The 17,302-nt window shown below is 49.7% G+C and overlaps 1 protein-coding gene across 1 annotated transcript; it reads left to right on the forward strand.

The window, feature by feature from the left end:
- The first annotated feature begins 7,956 nt into the window (after positions 1–7,956).
- On the forward strand, positions 7,957–16,656 carry ZIC5 (Zic family zinc finger 5). Its single transcript, XM_016203839.2, has 2 exons — positions 7,957–9,617; positions 13,908–16,656. The coding sequence occupies exons 1-2, from the start codon at positions 8,141–8,143 to the stop codon at positions 14,348–14,350; spliced, it is 1,920 nt and encodes a 639-aa protein (XP_016059325.2). The 5' UTR covers positions 7,957–8,140; the 3' UTR covers positions 14,351–16,656.
- The last annotated feature ends 646 nt before the right edge of the window (positions 16,657–17,302 follow it).

Below are 17,302 nucleotides of genomic sequence, written 5' to 3' on the forward strand. Positions count from 1 at the left end.
TGCTGCCACGGTGGGGTGGGAAGTGTGGGGATGCCCAAGGAGCGCGGCCAAGCAAGGCTCAGGCTGGAGTTTGGCCGTGGGTCAGGCTCAGGGCCTCCGGAGAAGAAATCTCCAGACTGGTGGGGCTTCTAGAACTTTATAACTCCTCTAGGAGTGGGGAACTCCCCCGCCCCCACGGCGGTGGGGACTCGAGGCTCCTCCCTGTGCTGGCCTGGCCTTTGGCCCCGGGGCTCCGGCCGCCCCCCCGCCGCCCCCGGGTCCCTGGTTGGCCGCTGCAGACATTTCCTGTCCCGCGGCGGAAAGCTTGCGCTTCCGAGGTAACGGGACGGGGAACGGCGGGCCCGGAGGCTGCGAAGGTGTGAACGCAAGGTCTGAGAAGAACGGCTTTTATTTACAGATTTCCGGGAGTTGAGATAAAATTCAACTAAGAGAAAATAATCACCATGCATTTCAGATTTTCATGTTGAAATGAAGTCGACAAAACCGCGGGAAGAGCGCTCTAGCTCGCTCCTGCCCGCAGAGCCCGGCGCCCCCGGCGGCCTCGGCGGCTTCAGCGGGCCTCCAGGGCGAAGCTCTCAGCAGCCCCGGGGCGAGGGGCCCCGTGCTCTCCCGCTGTCCCCGCCCCCACTCCCACCTTGGGGTGGAGGCGTTACGACGACGGGAGGCCCGAGCCTCTAGTCTGAAAGCCCAGGAGTTGGCCTGGCAGCTGGAGATTCCCGCTTTCCCTAAAAGGCGGAAATGTTCCTCCTTTCCACACTCCACTCTCAGTATAAAGACGGTGGGGGAAGGCTAGTGCCAAACTGCTCCCCTAAACATAGAGGGGCCCGAGATTGAGACGGAGAGGAAAGAGAAAAACTGCCAGTCAGAAAAGCTGCCTTGCTACATACACTAAGTAAAACAAACAAACAAACAAAAAACGCCCAATGCACAGCCTTTCACACGTTTACTTTATTCATCCCTGTACAGGGGGTGAGGGAGAGGATGATTGGAAAAGCTTACTCCAAAAATATTGCCAAAAGAAGCATTTTGTCAGAGGCTGGTCGTGAGAAGAGCAGCTTTGCACATCCAAAACCTCACTTCCCGCCCTTCTTTCGAGCGTCAGACTTCAAGTTTTCCTCCTTCGCCGCTTTCTCGCCGGCTGCCCACTCCTGCCCCTCTGCCCTGGCCCCGAGCTCTCCTTTCTTCGGGTTCCTCGTTGGCAGCGCCCGCTCGGCCGCGCTGGGTTCCGGGGGCGCGCGCGGCGGGGGAGCGGGGCAGGCGCCTGAATTCCCGCCGGAGACCCCGCGGGCTGGGCCCTCCTGGCCATTCTTTCTCCGCTCCAGTTCTCCTCTCTCGGCAGGACACAGAGGAGCTGAGCCAAGTTCAAAGTCACGTCGCCGTCCCCTCTTAGAAGTGCTTTATTTCTCCACAAACCCCAAAGCCCTTTCCCTCAGGACACAGTATTTCTTTCTTTCTTTCTTTTTTTTCCCCCTTCCCTTCTCTCTTCTTTTTTTAGGAAGGGAAGGGAAGAGAGTGCGCGCCAGAAAGCAAGGGGTGGGGGGCGGCCTGCAAAGGCTTTTCAGTCGCGGTCTCAGAAGTAGATGTGGGTTCCTTGGCCGAAGCGAAGAACAGCGGCCAAGCGGCGCTCGGCACCGTGTGAGTGATTTCGGTCTCTCAACAGGTTTCTGGAAGGGCCCGCTGTGGCGGTGTCAGATCCGCGGGACCCGCGACTGTCGCCATCGGGTAAACATGTCCCCGTTTTGTAAGTTTTCCAAAATTGTTCTTTGGAGATCTCACGGAGCCTGCGTCAAGCTGGCAAGAGGGGGGGGGGGGCTTGCTGTCTGTGGATGACCCTGCCTGGCGGGTCCCCGGGCGCCTGGGCCGGCTTGCAGGTCGTGGCAAGCGGCGGGCATGGCGGTGCGCGCGACAGAGAACCCCGGCTGTATTCAGAAACCAGAAAACCCCATCAAACACCGGGCACGCGTTCCCTGAGCATCTCGTTGCGGTTGCGGGCCTCTGTGAATGGTTGACCGAGTTCTTTTGTAGTATGATGGGTACTTTGTGTGCACGTATACGTAAAAACAATACATGTGTACACACAACAGGCGCGCACACAGGTATATCTTGCTGGCCAGCGGCCGCCAAAAACAAACAAGCAAACAAAACCAACCTTCAAATTGGAAAGCAGAAACGCTCAGTGGCTCTATCACTCAAACTTTTAATTTTCCTCCTAAGGAAAGGGATGCATATGGGGGAAGAGATGGGAGAAACAAATGTGGAATCAGCTGTCTATATACACTAGAGGGGGAAAAAAAGGGATTTCAGCACCATCCTCTGTCACAGACTCATAAATTCAACAAGATCATCAACAGGATATTAAGTTGCAGGTCACCTTTGATTCAGCCCCTCTCAGCCACTCCTGGGCTGGGCGACCCCTGACCCATGAAGGACCACATGTGTGGTGGGGTGGAGCCCCCTCAGTAAAACCCACATAGAACAAAAGTTCTTTGTCAGAGCTTTAGAGAAGTGTAATATAAAAGAAAGGGAAATCGTGAAAATCTCAGCCAATGTTGTAACTTTTAAATGCTATTTTTAAGAAGGGGGAGGCTGAGTGGAGGTGGGATGGTATCATAGGATAAGGCCCTCTCCTGTCTGCTAAAAGAACTTTTCTTCTTCCTACAGTTAAAATTTACTATTCTGTAACTGGGCTTATAAAAAGTCTCCCTATAAAATATATGCTCACCAGCAGTTTAGTGATACGGATGCGAATGTTTGTGTATTTGTCATTAGGGACTCAGCCAACATTTCTATGTGACAGTGGTTGTGGTTTTGCAAAAGGAAGAAAACTGATTGTCCTTACTTTGTCTCCTCTTTCCTGATGGGCGTGTTTCTACTGCTGCAGGAGAAAACAAAAACAAACCGAAAAACACAAGGCATTAGCTTACATGAATGTGTTTAATTATTTTGAGGACCGCTATCCTTTGGGCTCCCAGGCGAACTACATCCAGGGAGGTTGAACACCGGTGACAGGCAAGCAGCTTTCCAATAAGCTGCAGTATTATTGCAATAGACTTTGTAATACAATTTATGCTGTCATTCATAAATAACAATGCCATATGTCAACCATATTGCTTACACAAGTAAATCCATCAACGTGTCACTATTTGATTTATCTCAACAGCTTCTTCAAATATTGAAGTATAGATATTGGAAGGGGTGTGCAGTGTGTGTGGGGGGGACTACCCACAAAATTTGAGATTAAAAAACCCACCACACCACCTCTGCTCCTCCTTTGTACCCCATCCAAAAACATCCTTCAGGATAAAGAATGGGAGGGAGAGCACATCTTGAGGCCAATACAAATAATAATATTGGGTGGTTATATGAACTGTGAACACATAAGGGAGTTTTGTGGTTCCTGTTTTGACCTTATAAACATATTTTAAAACACAACAGCTAGCCATTCCCCAAGAATTTACCAGTCCTAATGGTCAAATGTGGGTCAAAGGCCATTCTCCAGCTACCTCCATCTCGGAGGGTAAAAGTGATTGATAACCAAATGAGAATATTTGACGACAGGCCAATTTTACTCAGTTTATTTTTTTTAAAATAGTGGGTAAGTATAGAGAGCCATAATTTTCAAGGGCTTTTACCCACTAAAGTCAGGTGGACAGGGTGTGTGTCCAGTTATCGACTATCCAAAACAAACGAACAAATCCCAAACCCAAGGAACCCAACGTTTCAATCACAGTTCCAATCTTCTGCTTAAAAAAAAAAGAAAAAGAAAAAGAAATCCTCATTAAGTCCATGTAAAAGTGACAAGGATGGTAAACTTTAGCAAAAAGCACCTTTTTGGTTACTCTTAGCTCCACAAGGCTCCGTGACGCCTGAGGACTCAGAGCGAGTTCAGACCGGAGGAAAAGAGAAGCAGCCCGCCTCGCAGCGGCGCCCCGAGGGCTGCGGAGCTTCGGAGCGCCCCAGGCCCCCGGGCCGGGTCGCGGTTCCCACCGGGTCAGGAGCCAGCGGTGAGGGCGGGAGGGTAGGGGTCTGGTCCCTGCCGCGGGCAGCGGGGGCGGGCGGCGGGAACCTCACTGCCGACCTGCCTACCGAGCCTCAAGGGGAAAAGCCCTTGAACCCAAGTCTTTATCACTTCCGGCCGTGACAAAGCTCCATAAAACGCTGCTTGTGGGTCCCTTGCCCACCTCACCTCGGCTCACAGAGTTCCCGGGTGTATCTCCCGTTTTCTCAGTGTCTGCTAGTAACTCTCCTCCTCCCAGCTGAGCTCCCACCGCCGCCCTTCGGCTGCGCTTCAAAGCCCTTTAATCCCTCGGGTAACTCGGGATACCGCGTTCGCCCTTGAACCCGCCTCTGGCGCGACCAAAATGGCCCTAAGCGCTCCGATGTCGCCGGGCACCCTGCCCTTCTGCAAGGAGGCCGCTGTCGCGGAAACCACTCGGGACCGGCGAGCAGTAAAGCAATTGCCAGTGCAATAAAAGGCAGCTAGGTGGGTCCCCCTGCTCCTTTCTTGTCCATCTCACCGTCCCCGGCTTACCCCCTCCCCCGTCTGCAGAAACAATCAAACAAAGGCTGAAAAGCCAGGAAATGTCCAATTCACTTCCCTTAGAGTTTATTAATCGCCCACACCCAACGCAAGGAGATTTGGCTGTGTTCAGGGACGGGCCGAGCGCACCCGGGAGCCGCAGACCCACTCGGCGCAGCGGGGAGCCGTTCGCGCGGGCCTGGGCATCCCCAGGGACCAGTCCTCCCGCCTCGAGGCAGCTGGGAGCAGGGTGGGTCAGGGCCCGCTCGGTGCTTTCCTGTTACCTCTCGGCCTCCTCGCGCCTTTGTTTGGGGCTGGGAGGAGGGTGGGGTTCGGGGTGCGACAGTGAAGTCTGGAGATCGATGCTCCCCCAAGAGCACCTGTTGACCCCAGAAAGGGCATTTCTATGTTTTGCCACGTTGCTGCCCCCACACAAGCATCTCCGCCGCAAAAGCACAGCCAAGGGCGCGAGTTTTCGGCATCAGCCCCGACTGCCCGCACCGCTGCGGAAATACGGGGCTAAACCCCAGGAGAACCGGCGCGCCGACTTCTATACCACCCCACCCCTTTTAACTGGTAGTATTTTCTTCAACGCCCTAGAAATTGTTGGTGTTTATTTAGGAAGTATGACACAGTTACTGGGTTCTTAGAAACTCGGGATGTTTAGGGGGGTTGATTTGGCTTGAAAAAGAAACAGCGCACCTGGGGTTAGGCGGGTCATCATAATAACAAAAAAACGCGTCTGCAAAATAAAAAGCTCTTTTATGAAGAAAGGCAATCCCGGAAATTCACTGGGAGCCTTCCTGAGGACCATCTAGCTAGGCCTATTCTCAGGTTTAATTGGCAGGCAGTTTATTGGCGCCTTATTGGTGTCGACTGAATTTTGTTCCCAGTTCTTCCTTTTAAGAATTAGCATTTCAAGTCGATTTACCTGAGTCAATTATCTTTTTAGGGTCTGGGTTTGGTCATAAATTTGCAAATATTCATTAAACGCACTGTGTAAATATCCCTCTTTCCCATCGCCACCCAAACCTCTATTATTTCCTAAGAAAGTCTTTTCTTTTTTAAGGCTTCCATAAAAAGAAATTGATCAGGGAACTATATTTGAATTAAGACATATTAAATCGATGACAGATACATATCACGCTGTGTTTAACAAGAGTTGTACAAGGAGGCGGGTTCCAGATTCCGCACGGCTCTGCTGCACCATTATTCACATTTTTACAGCCTTTCCTTCATGCCTTCACTCATTAAACCATTAAATTTCAGCAATTCAATAAAACAAAGCAGTTATAATTTTGAGGAAAAGCTATTTTGAAGGGGGTGGACGTACTCATTTTATTGCACAATAAAAATGCTCAACAGTCCATATTAAAGGCCACGTTGTGGTTATTTTCTTCTTTCTCTATTCATTCTTTCTTTTTTTTTTTTTTTACTTATAACCTGCAGGATTGAACGTAAAGCTGCCATTGTGGAAGTGTTGACACTCATTGCCAAGGAATTCAAATAAAGGGAACTCATCTGGAATGTTCCGAGAGGAAACGAAGACAGTCGTGACAATCCCAAATACGATGGTTTCCCCATAAGCCATCCAGAGATGGCACAGTCCTTGCTCCACCTTTGCCTCGTTGGCTTGAGATGTTTTGAGTCTTTGAAACGAAATTGTAGAAGAACTTGTCCTCTCCAAATACAGATATGGATTTTGTCACTGTTGTGGTTTTTTTTTGGTCGTTGTGCTTGTCCTCATTCCTTTTTATTTCCTCATATTTGAATTTCATCAAAAATTAAAGGAAAAAAAGCCATTTGAAATTTGATTGTATTTTCTTTGTTTGGCTGTCGGTTGTATAAGAGAAATGACATTTCTTGGGCTCATAGGGAAGTTCCCTGTTAAACATTGTTCACCCCAGTGTAAATGAGGCTATCGAATGGGATCTTTTGAAAATATTTCTTACCTCTTACCTCCCAGATGATGGCTTTATGCAGTCTGTTTTTATGGGGACTGAAAAATAATTAACTGATAACATTTTATTGTGTCCCAAAAGAAAAAATAATTTTAGTCATTTTTTTTTTTTGCAAATAACTTATACATGGCAACAAAATGAAAATTAAAACCCCTAACTTTTAAAATTTGAGCATTTTAGGACATCACACAATTTTAATATGCTTTATTTTTAAAGGTGAAGTGACACTTTGGGGCAGTAAGAACCCCAAAGTTTGGGTGATGCAACAATTCTCAGCCCCCCAAAAAGTGATGCAGAAACTTCTCTTTTTAAACTATTTTGATGGCAAATCACTTGAAATATATGGGGTTCACTTTGTTAAAAGCCAGTTTTTATGGCTTTAAAATAAAACACCTCTCTTGGTAGATCAGTTTATTAGAAAATGATAACAAGGTTAAATGTTATTCTCTTAGTAAATAAGTAACGAAGATACTGCTTGATTTAAAAATAATTATTTTCTTGGATCAATTATAATTCATGGTCCTGTCAAAGAAACTGAGACTCACATGTGGAATACATTCTGGACTGGAAGGAGAAATTCTGCTTAAAAGATATTATTTACTTAGTTGCTTCCCTCTGGAGAGATGCTGTTTAGCCTGCCCTGCCACTGTATACCAGAGGCAGAATTTAGAATCGCTGCCCCAAGGCCCCCCCACCCCCGCCTCCCAGCTCTAATTGGAAGTGGCAGATCTAGAACCGATGAGCAGCGAGATTACATTTCGAGCCAACTCCTTTGAAGCATATTGAAAAGGGCTCCATGAGCTAAAAAGTCGAGGTAAAACGTTTCCTTTTGGGAAAGATTTATTTTGACTTCACTTGGTGTTTAGCGGAGCCAAATTACTTAGATTGTTTTACAACCAATAGGACTTTAATATCCTTCCTCATTTCGCCTCCTGTCTGGGAGCCCTACGTGAGCGTTTGGCAGATTGGGTGTCCTTCCCAAATAAGTTTCTAGCATCACCTCTACAAGCACGATGAAGGGCGAACATCTGCTCACCCTTTTTTCAGAGAGCAGCCTAGGGCTCTTCCAAGGGAGGGGCAACAGAGTGTGTGGACGCTGGAAGGGGCTCTGCGTTCAGTGCGGCCGAGGGTTTTGAAGTTGGGGGCCCCCAGCCCTTAGCCACCGCTCGCCCTCCGGCCGCGTGCCGGCGCGCGCCCTCCGCAAGGAGCGTCTGGGAAACGCGGAGCGCTGCGCGCGCAGGGCCCGCGCAAACTTTCTGCAAGTGCAACTTGGGCATCCCCGGGGAGGCGGGGATGCGGGCTCCAGCGGAGGAGGGGGCGCGAGGCGAAAGCGAAGGCGGCCGCGAGCAGCGGGGCGGATTCCCGCTGGGCCAAGGGTCTGAAAGGGAGCCAATCCGGCAGCCGCGGCTGCTGCCAATCACGAGGCGCTCTCCAATCCCACCCGTGCCATTTCCAAAATCTCGGTCCCACTGTGCAGCTCAACTGTGGTGTTCACACTGCCAATCGCTGGAGGACAGAGTGGGAACAGGAATAAGCAGAGTTAGGAGGCCAGGACAAAGAAGTTAAAGAGCCCCTAATATATACATGTTTTTGGAGGCGGGCAGAGGGGGGGGGGAAAGTCCCCCCAGTGAGGGTGTATGGGTCTGATTGTGTGGTTCAGATGGAGCCCTCTTTGAGCAAGAGGAACCCGCCAGCGCTGAGATTAGCGGATTTGGCAACGGCTCAGGCCAGGCCTCTTCAGAATATGACAGGCTTCCCAGCGCTGGCCAGCCCGCCCGCCCACTCCCAACTTCGCGCCATAGCCACGCACCTCCGCCCTCGGGACCTGGGCGCTGACCTCGGCGTGGCCATCACTCCGCTCGGACCCGAGCACATGGCCCAGGCGAGCGCACTCCGCCTCAGCCCTCCCTCCCAGGCGCTCCCGGCACAACCTGAGGCTCCCGCGGTCGCCGCCCGCGCCGCAGCCTCGGCCGCGCACCCCGGCGCAGGAACCTACCCCGGTGGCGGGGGCAGCAGCAGCGCGCTGCCCTCTGCGCCGCCGCCCCCGGCCCCTCCTCTTCCTCCCTCCCCTTCGCCCCCTTCCCCTCCCCCTCCCCCTCCTCCTCCTGCCCTCTCGGGCTACACCACCACCAACAGTGGCGGCGGCGGCAGCAGCGGCAAAGGCCACAGCAGGGACTTCGTCTTCCGGAGGGACCTTTCCGCCACGGCCCCCGCGGCGGCCATGCACGGGGCCCCGCTCGGAGGGGAGCAGCGGCCCGGCCCCGGCTCCCCCCAGCACCCGGCCCCGCCTCCCCACTCGGCCGGCATGTTCATCTCTGCCAGCGGCACCTACGCGGGCCCGGACGGCGGCGGCGGCGGGGGCCCGGCGCTCTTCCCCGCGCTGCACGACATGCCGGGAGCCCCCGGCGGCCACCCGCACCCGCTCAACGGCCAGATGCGTCTGGGGCTGGCGGCGGCGGCGGCGGCGGCGGCGGCCGAGTTGTACGGACGCGCCGAGCCGCCCTTCGCGCCCCGCTCGGGCGACGCGCACTACGGGGCCGTGGCGGCCGCCGCGGCCGCCGCCCTGCACGGCTACGGAGCCGTGAACTTAAACCTGAATCTGGCGGCGGCGGCGGCCGCGGCCGCGGCGGCCGGGCCGGGCCCCCACCTGCAGCACCACGCGCCGCCCCCGGCGCCGCCGCCGCCCGCGCCCGCGCCGCACCCGCACCAGCACCACCCCCACCTTCCAGGGGCGGCCGGGGCTTTCCTGCGCTACATGCGGCAGCCAATCAAGCAGGAGCTCATCTGCAAGTGGATCGACCCGGAGGAGCTGGCCCGGCCGCCGCAGCCGCAGCCGCAGCCGCAGCCGCCGCCTCCCCCGGCCGGCGGCGCCAAACCCTGCTCCAAAACTTTCGGCACCATGCACGAGCTGGTGAACCACGTCACGGTGGAGCACGTGGGCGGCCCCGAGCAAAGCAGCCACATCTGCTTCTGGGAGGACTGTCCGCGCGAGGGCAAACCCTTCAAGGCCAAATACAAGCTCATCAACCACATCCGCGTGCACACGGGCGAGAAGCCCTTCCCCTGCCCCTTCCCGGGCTGCGGCAAGGTCTTCGCGCGCTCGGAGAACCTCAAGATCCACAAGCGCACTCATACAGGTGGGTGTCCGTCCCCGGCCGCGCCGCCGCCGCTGCCTCTCGCGCCGCCGCCGCTTCCGCCGCCGCTTCTCTTCCTCCCCCCGCTCCCCGCTCGCCTTCATTTTTCCCTCCTTCTGCTGCTTCTCCGCATACGTATAACCCGGACATGTGACTTCTTTTTTTTCTCTCCCCCCCTTTTTTTCCATGAATAAGTAATTCGATAGCACACACGGGCCGCGCGCCGGGTGCCCACATGGTGGAGCCGCCCGCGCTCCCGCAGCCCCTCCGCCGGGACCCGCAACATGCTCCAGCCGCCGCCGCCGCCCGGGAGCAGAAGCAGCAGCAGCCCGGAGTAGGAAGGCGCCCAGGACAGCCGGCAGCCCCCGTCCATCCCGCCCCGGGAACTCGGGGAGGGCGGTGGGGAACCGGGGAGCTGGAGCCGGAGCAGCCCTGGAGGCTCTTTGCCCCCCAGCCGGTGGCAGGCCCCGCGTGTGAAAGGGGCGCGTGGGGTTTGCTGCGGTGTCTGGGCCACCAGGCCAGTTCGGTGTGGGCCCTCGAGGAGGGGAAGGCGCCCTTTCCCTCCGGGCTGGGGTGCAACATGCTAAAGGAATGAGGCCCCTGGGGAGCCCCCTTTACGCACACACTCGCCCCACTGTTTCACACTCCACACGTGCATCTTCACGTGCATACACCACACAAACAACTTCACACACTTCTATTCCCTCCTAAGCCCCCTTCCTCATTGCCCGGACACCCACATGCCCTGCCACATTCACTTATTGGTACACCCTCGCTCACACTTCCTCACTTACACACCACACACACGCGTCGTCACACATTTACTGTACCACACGTGACCTAGAGGGTGCGGGAGAAGCTGCTTCTGTCCTTTTAAAGAAGGTTCTAGTTGGAGGAGTAGGGTGCTGGCTGCAAAGCCTCTCCCGTCTTAGAGTTTAGGGGAAGCCCCCGGCGCCCTGGAGGCCCCTCCCGTTCCTCCCCGAGCTCTGGCTGTGGGTGTGCCACGGCCCCGGGCGAGGGCGGCTGCGGCGCGGGGGCAGTGGGATCGCCTGTTCCCTTTGAACAGACAAGTGCATTGTGAGGAAGCGCTGATGAGTGCGAGCGCAGTCGGGATTTATAGGGACAGACAATATTACCCCTCGGAGGACACTTAAGTAACCGGAGTTTACATTCAGTAATTACTTGGCTGATTTATCGGTGCCGCGGCGGCGAGGAGGCAGCCGCAGGGCGTTGGCCTCGACGCCTGGCCAGCGGCGGGGGCAGAGGGCACCCGGGGGATCTGCGGGAGGAGCCGGGTCAGGGCGGCCCAAGGCCCTGCTTCTGTGCGCCCACACCTGACAGGCCTCCTATGGATGGATCTGCAGATGATAGGCCAGGAGCGCATTTTTCTGGGGGGCCCCTTTGGCCTGCCGGCTTCTTTTCTAATCCGATCCATCCGCCTTAATGATTTTTCCAAAAGGATCAACTTCCCACGAGGCCCTCGTGAAAACTCTCGGGCCTGCTAAGCCAACTGTTTGCCTCTGTGCTCAGTACTTCCAGACGGGGTAGGGGCCTGGGACCCTGAAGGGGGCACGCAGGGAGGCGAAGAGGTCCCCAAAGGGAACCCCTAAAAGCGGAGTCTGCCCTTTCCTCTTTTCTAGGCCTCGGAGGGCGAGTGGACCTTCCTTTAGCGGGAAGGGACGCTGTCCGGAGCCCAGGGCCCTTTCCGCCCCTTAAAGCAAGAAGCTGAAAATTGATGGCGCGGAAGCTGACCTAGGTCCCTGCTCTCGGCCCTGCCTGACCCGCAGCCGCCCGCGGCCACCTACCCCCCCCCCCCCTAAGGGGGCGTGAGCGCGTGCTTGGCGGGGTGCGGTCCTGCGCTGAGACCTAGGTCCGGTTCGTGTCCTGGTTCCACGTCGCGCGCGTGGCTGCATCGCTGCCCCGCTCCAGGGGCTGCGCGGGCCCAGCCGCGTCCCTCCGAGGGGGATGCGAACCTCCCACGTTCGCACTCAGCCGCACAGGGTGGTTTGTGCGGTCTCTGGGCCCCTTGGCCACTGATCATGGTGTCCAGGGAGGGACCATCCCGGACTCCGTCCCTACCATGCCACTCTCCTTTTTGGGGGTTATGCGGGATCCCAGGACATATTGATCACTCCCGGAGGCCCATTTCCTGGCCCACGTGTCCCCGATTGCGTTTATAACCTTCCGCTGGCCGGGACTGGAGTTCTCTCTGCAGAGAGGGACCTGATAGGATCTGAGAGTTCCCCACACGTAGCTTCCGTTACTCCCTAAAACTGTAAGTCGTTCAAGTCTGACGTGACCCCTGTGTCAGAGTCTGAAATGTAAACACTGGGGTCTCACCCTTTCTAGTTAGGCAGAATTTGCTTACTGTCCCCTTAGTTCCCCTGAATAAAATAGGCAATTCTGTCACCCTTCTTTTTCCCCCTATGTTTTTCCTTCATTTCTTTATCCTTAATTTTCTACCTTTCCACACTCCGTATCGCCCCTTTACTGGGTCAGATTGCTTCTCTTTTTCACATGCACTGCTGGAGCCAGCAATGCTCAAGCTGTTTATTCTTCATAGTCCGGGATGTGTAGCTTGTACAGAAACATGAGAATTCTAAAAAACAATGTTGCACATTTGCATACAGTGAGTAAAAGCACCTCAGGTTCCATATTGAAGAAAGGCTGGTAATTTTTTTGGAAGAGTGCTATATTAAATTAGTATTTCCACCTTAAAGTAGACTACAGAAATCAGGACACATAACCAATGTTTTGATTTTAAAAATCGATTAATTTTTTGTTGCAGCTCATCTACAGAGAATTTTTAAAGGTTGTGATTATCATTGTGTTACATTGTTTTCCTCTCGCAATGGATCAATGCAGGAGGTATATCTGAACAGTATCTAATTTTATTTTTAAACAGTATTTCCAAGTAGGATAAGTTATATTCCAGGCATCTGAATACTTTCAGCTGTGCTAACATACTCTGACATTGAATTAGTTATCATTGTTGAAATTAACAACAATAAAAAACTACACTGAAATATTTGTATTAAGATAATAAAATTCACCCGAATAATTTACACACGCTAAACTTAGTAGTTTTTAAGGAGAAAAACAAATTTTCCAAAACCAAGGAAAGGGCATACCTGTGTGTCACCAGAGTAGCTGCTGAAATGTGGAGAAATCTAACTTTACTTGTTAAGTCATTTAAATATGAGGAAAATATTAATATAGTAATATGTATGAGATGACTTGTTCATTTATGGACTCAGATACATCAAGTTCATACTAAGGTGAGAGAGAAAATTCATACTGTTGCCTGCTGTCTTTTTGTGCTTTTTAATACTAAGGTGTGATGTGGCTGAATTTCTTGTTTTATTGAGCATTTCCCCTTCCATGATTAGTGGCCTTGTGTTTAAAGGTATTTTGTTCCTGGGGTGGTAAAAGCAGCTTAAAGGGGCGATGGGCCAAAAGACTGGTAAATAGTCTTTTTTTCTTTTTCTATTTTTTTTTACTATTAAGCAATGTAGAAAGCTATTAAGATGTTTACTTATGGCATCAGGTAAATGCCAGGTTCAGGCGGAGGCTTGTGTTCTTTATTAATGTTTGTTAAGGCTCTATGCCACTGGGCTCTTAATTGCCCTGTAAGTTGTGAGGAAAGCTGGTAGAAGGAAGAGGCCAATGGCATTTCTGTGCTAGGCTTGTAAAAGATCTAGTGGCCGGATAGTGTGTTTCACAGGTGCTTTTATTTCTGAAGAGAACAAGATTTTGTTTATTTCCTTTCCTTTCCCATAAGTGAAATCTTGGGGAACACTGAAACAATGCCATTATAATTTACTGCACCACCCCCAGTTACTTTTAATTTAGTGTATGTGTTCATTTTTCATCTTTTTCATGTATTAAAAGTATCATTTTATCAGCATTTATCTTGATGGGGTGGGGGGTCTGCTTGTATGTTTGCATGTACAGAGCCTGAGGGGAGCGAGGCTGTGGGTATTCAGGTCTAGTTGGGTTTCTGTATTACATCCTGGACTATGCTCTAGGCATTCTCCCCCTGACCCTTATGGTGCTATAGGGCTGACATCTAGCCTCTCACAAGCCTGGTCCAACGAGAGCCTCCAGGCCAGTGGTCACCAGACTCATCCCTGAAGTATTCCTTCCCTGTTGCATCCTTGCACATAGGTATTGGGCTGGGAGTTGGTCTTCTAGAGAATGGGAATATGCATCCTCATTCCTGCTCCAAGATTTCTCTCTTGAGTGAGAAGTCTCTGAAAAGCAATTGTTAACCTTTCCTACGTTTTGTTGCAGGGGAAAAGCCTTTCAAATGTGAATTTGATGGCTGTGACAGGAAGTTTGCCAACAGCAGTGATAGAAAGAAACATTCCCATGTCCACACCAGCGACAAGCCCTACTACTGCAAGATTCGAGGCTGTGACAAATCTTACACTCACCCGAGCTCTCTGAGGAAGCACATGAAGATTCATTGCAAGTCCCCACCACCTTCTCCAGGAGCCCTTGGTTACTCATCAGTGGGGACTCCAGTGGGGGCCCCCTTGTCCCCTGTGCTGGATCCAACCAGGAGTCGCTCTAGCACTCTATCCCCTCAGGTGACCAACCTCAATGAGTGGTACGTGTGCCAGGCCAGTGGGGCCCCCAGCCACCTCCACACCCCTTCTAGCAATGGAACCACTTCTGAGTCTGAAGACGAGGAGATGTATGGGAACTCTGAAGTTGTGCGGACGATACATTAAAGTTTATTAATAATAATAAGTGAAATAATAAGTGGGAGTCCTTGGACCAAATCCTAACCTGAGACAATGATGAGCCTGAGAAAATCTGTGACTCAGACTTGCCACCGGGTCTAATTAGCCCTATTTATTTAGTATGAAACCCTATGGTGTTTGTACATTTAATTAATTTAATTAAGATATTTGGGCTTTTTTTCTTTCTTCTAGAAAACAAACAACAAAAAAACAACCAAGCTGGACTTTACACGTTGCAGGGGGACAGGGCTGGGAGCAGATTGTACCAAGAAAAATGAATGGAGAGATTAGTTAATAGAGACACACACGGCCAATGCAATATATGTAGTTTTGAAGGCGAGAGAAAGAACATTATTAAGTCAGAACTCAACACAGCAACAAGGCCCTCTGCATTTCCTAGAGTGCCTTGCGAATGCCTTTGACAACATAACATGGGCTTCCCTGGAGCCTCTTAGCCTCCTCCTTGGGCCCTAATTCTGCAAAGGCCTCTTGATTGTAAACCACACACTTGCTGCATTGCCAACAGATCTTGGACTGTACCTGTGTCCAAAAATATTTGTAAAAACCTTTTAAGTTTTATTGTCCTTTTCCATTTCCACTCTGTTACTGATTATACCTAAACACTGTATTTTTATACAGGATTATTCAGTACCCTGCTTGTGTGATTAAAAAAAAGATGCAGCAACCTTAACACATCTCCATATATTGTGCTACTGTGACGTTCGAGCAAAAGTGGAGATAAGAAGACCTGCTGCCATAGACAACTGTGAAACTGTGATATTTTATAAAACAAGAAATTCAAGTGCTTTCTTTTTTCTGCTTTTTAAAAAAATCTGAAATCTCAGATGCCTCTACTATGTCCAAACTTCTTGTGTAATAAAGAAATTATGTTTTAGATCATAAGTTCTTTGGGATGCCAAAATTTACAGGCAAGTCTAAGGAGGTGTGATGTTGGCAATATGCCTATTTTTTTTTTTTGAAAGCTGTTGTTTTTAAAGTAGGCCAACCCCTCTTTTATACTCTTGTATCAACCTTTTAAAAAGCCTTTATTTTTCGATGCCTGAAAGTGCATTTTAATGCATTTTCTTCCACCTGATCACTGAGCACACGGAACTCTATCCCATTTGAAAATGACAGTGTGTGAAGTGTATGATTTACATTAAAAGAGGGGAGGGAGTTGCTATACATATTAAAATTTTTAAAAGGTTTATAGTTACCACCAAACATTGATGAATGTGTGACCTTTGCCAGAGCTGTCAAGCTAGGATAAAAAAGGTCAAGGACCTAGGACAATAACTCTTAGTCAATTTATTTTTGGTTGGTACAACACATCTTGCGTGCAAAATGTAGTCCATCATAAACATCATACAAATATACTAAAGAGCACTAATTTATCCTCAGAGACCCTGAAGACACCCCCTCCCCAGGGTTGTAGAAACTTGTTTCGTGTACTGTGAGTGGTTGATGTAGTCTTATCATTGTTAACAACCTGTGTGTGAACACTATTTGTACAGCTGAATTAATTTATTTTCAGACATCCTTTTTTTTTTCTTTCCTGGAAGAGTTCAGAGCACACCAAAGAATTATATTATACATTTTGGTGAAAGATTGTTGTTTATGATCCATGGTTTATTTAAAAAAAAAAAAAGGAGAGAAAATGGAAAAATATATTTTTAAACTTACTTGAATGAACAACGTAATGTGAAAACCAGGACTCTTCCTGCATGTCTTTTTTGCATTGTGTTGAGATTATATATAGTTTATAGATATATTATATTACTAGTACAGTGCATGGTGCTGTCACTTTGAAAGCCTTTCAATGTTGTCTTCAAATTGTTACGGTGAATATGAAACATGCAGACCCTCCTTTATAAAGAAAAAGACCATAAAACTTGAATATGAAATAATTCTACATTTAAAAGTTTATTTGATTTTCATATTATTCACTTTCAAATCTCTTACAAAATAGACAAAAAAAAAAAAAGGTATGAACTTTGGGGGGATAATTTATGTATTGTAAACTTATTAGAACAAAATATTCCTGATTTGTAATGAGTTGTTTTATTTATACAACTTTTTCAATGGTAGTTTGCACTATTCTTTATTATGCTACAGGCTTATTTATTATGAAACAAAGGAATATGTATTTTATGTATTTTGCCATGCATAGGTTAACTCTGCCACAGATTTATTGGTTCCTGATACACCTAAAATGAAAAATCTTAAAATGTGTACCTTCAATAGAAAGCAAGAGTGATTATGGAGTAAAAAATTTAATAAAGGTATTCTTCCTATGTATTGTTTATGTTTTACATAATGGGATATTTCTGCCATTCTCTTCCAAACAGAACAGGTTGCTGACATAATACATTAACATTAGGTTCTCTTTCCTTAGCCTCTTTATTTCGTAGCCTCTCCCCAAGCAATAAAATATTTTTACAGCTTGGTTTAATTTACAATCTAGTCTAGAAAATACAATATATTAACAAAGACTAAACCCTGCAGGTTGCACGTAACACTAGCATAAATCTTAGGGGTTGCCGCATTCATTTGTTAAAATTAATATCCTTAGTGATTCTAATCCGTCAAAAGCAAGTTTTAACATTTCTTTTTCTGTGCCTAGCCTCTAAAGTAAATGTAAAAAGGAATGAGGAAAAGACTGAGCTGGGGACAGAGGCTTTCAGATACACAAGCAAAATCAGGAGCTGAGATGGGTATGAGTTAAACATCTTGATGAAGTTGAATAGTTGGCATCAAATACCTCTTACATCAGGTAATGGGGGGGTGGTCAGAATCCAATCTAATATTGTGGTTTATTTGGAAGTTGAGTGGATATAAGTAACTTAGCATTTTGAAGCAGGTATTAAGGAGAAATTACATTCATAGTAACAAAATATCCAAGTGGCTTAAACTAGTGTAATCGGCTATTGACATTAACAA

The sequence above is a fragment of the Miniopterus natalensis genome, chromosome 2 (assembly GCF_054644295.1).
Source record: "Miniopterus natalensis isolate mMinNat1 chromosome 2, mMinNat1.hap1, whole genome shotgun sequence".
In the NCBI taxonomy this organism is placed as follows: domain Eukaryota; kingdom Metazoa; phylum Chordata; class Mammalia; order Chiroptera; family Miniopteridae; genus Miniopterus; species Miniopterus natalensis.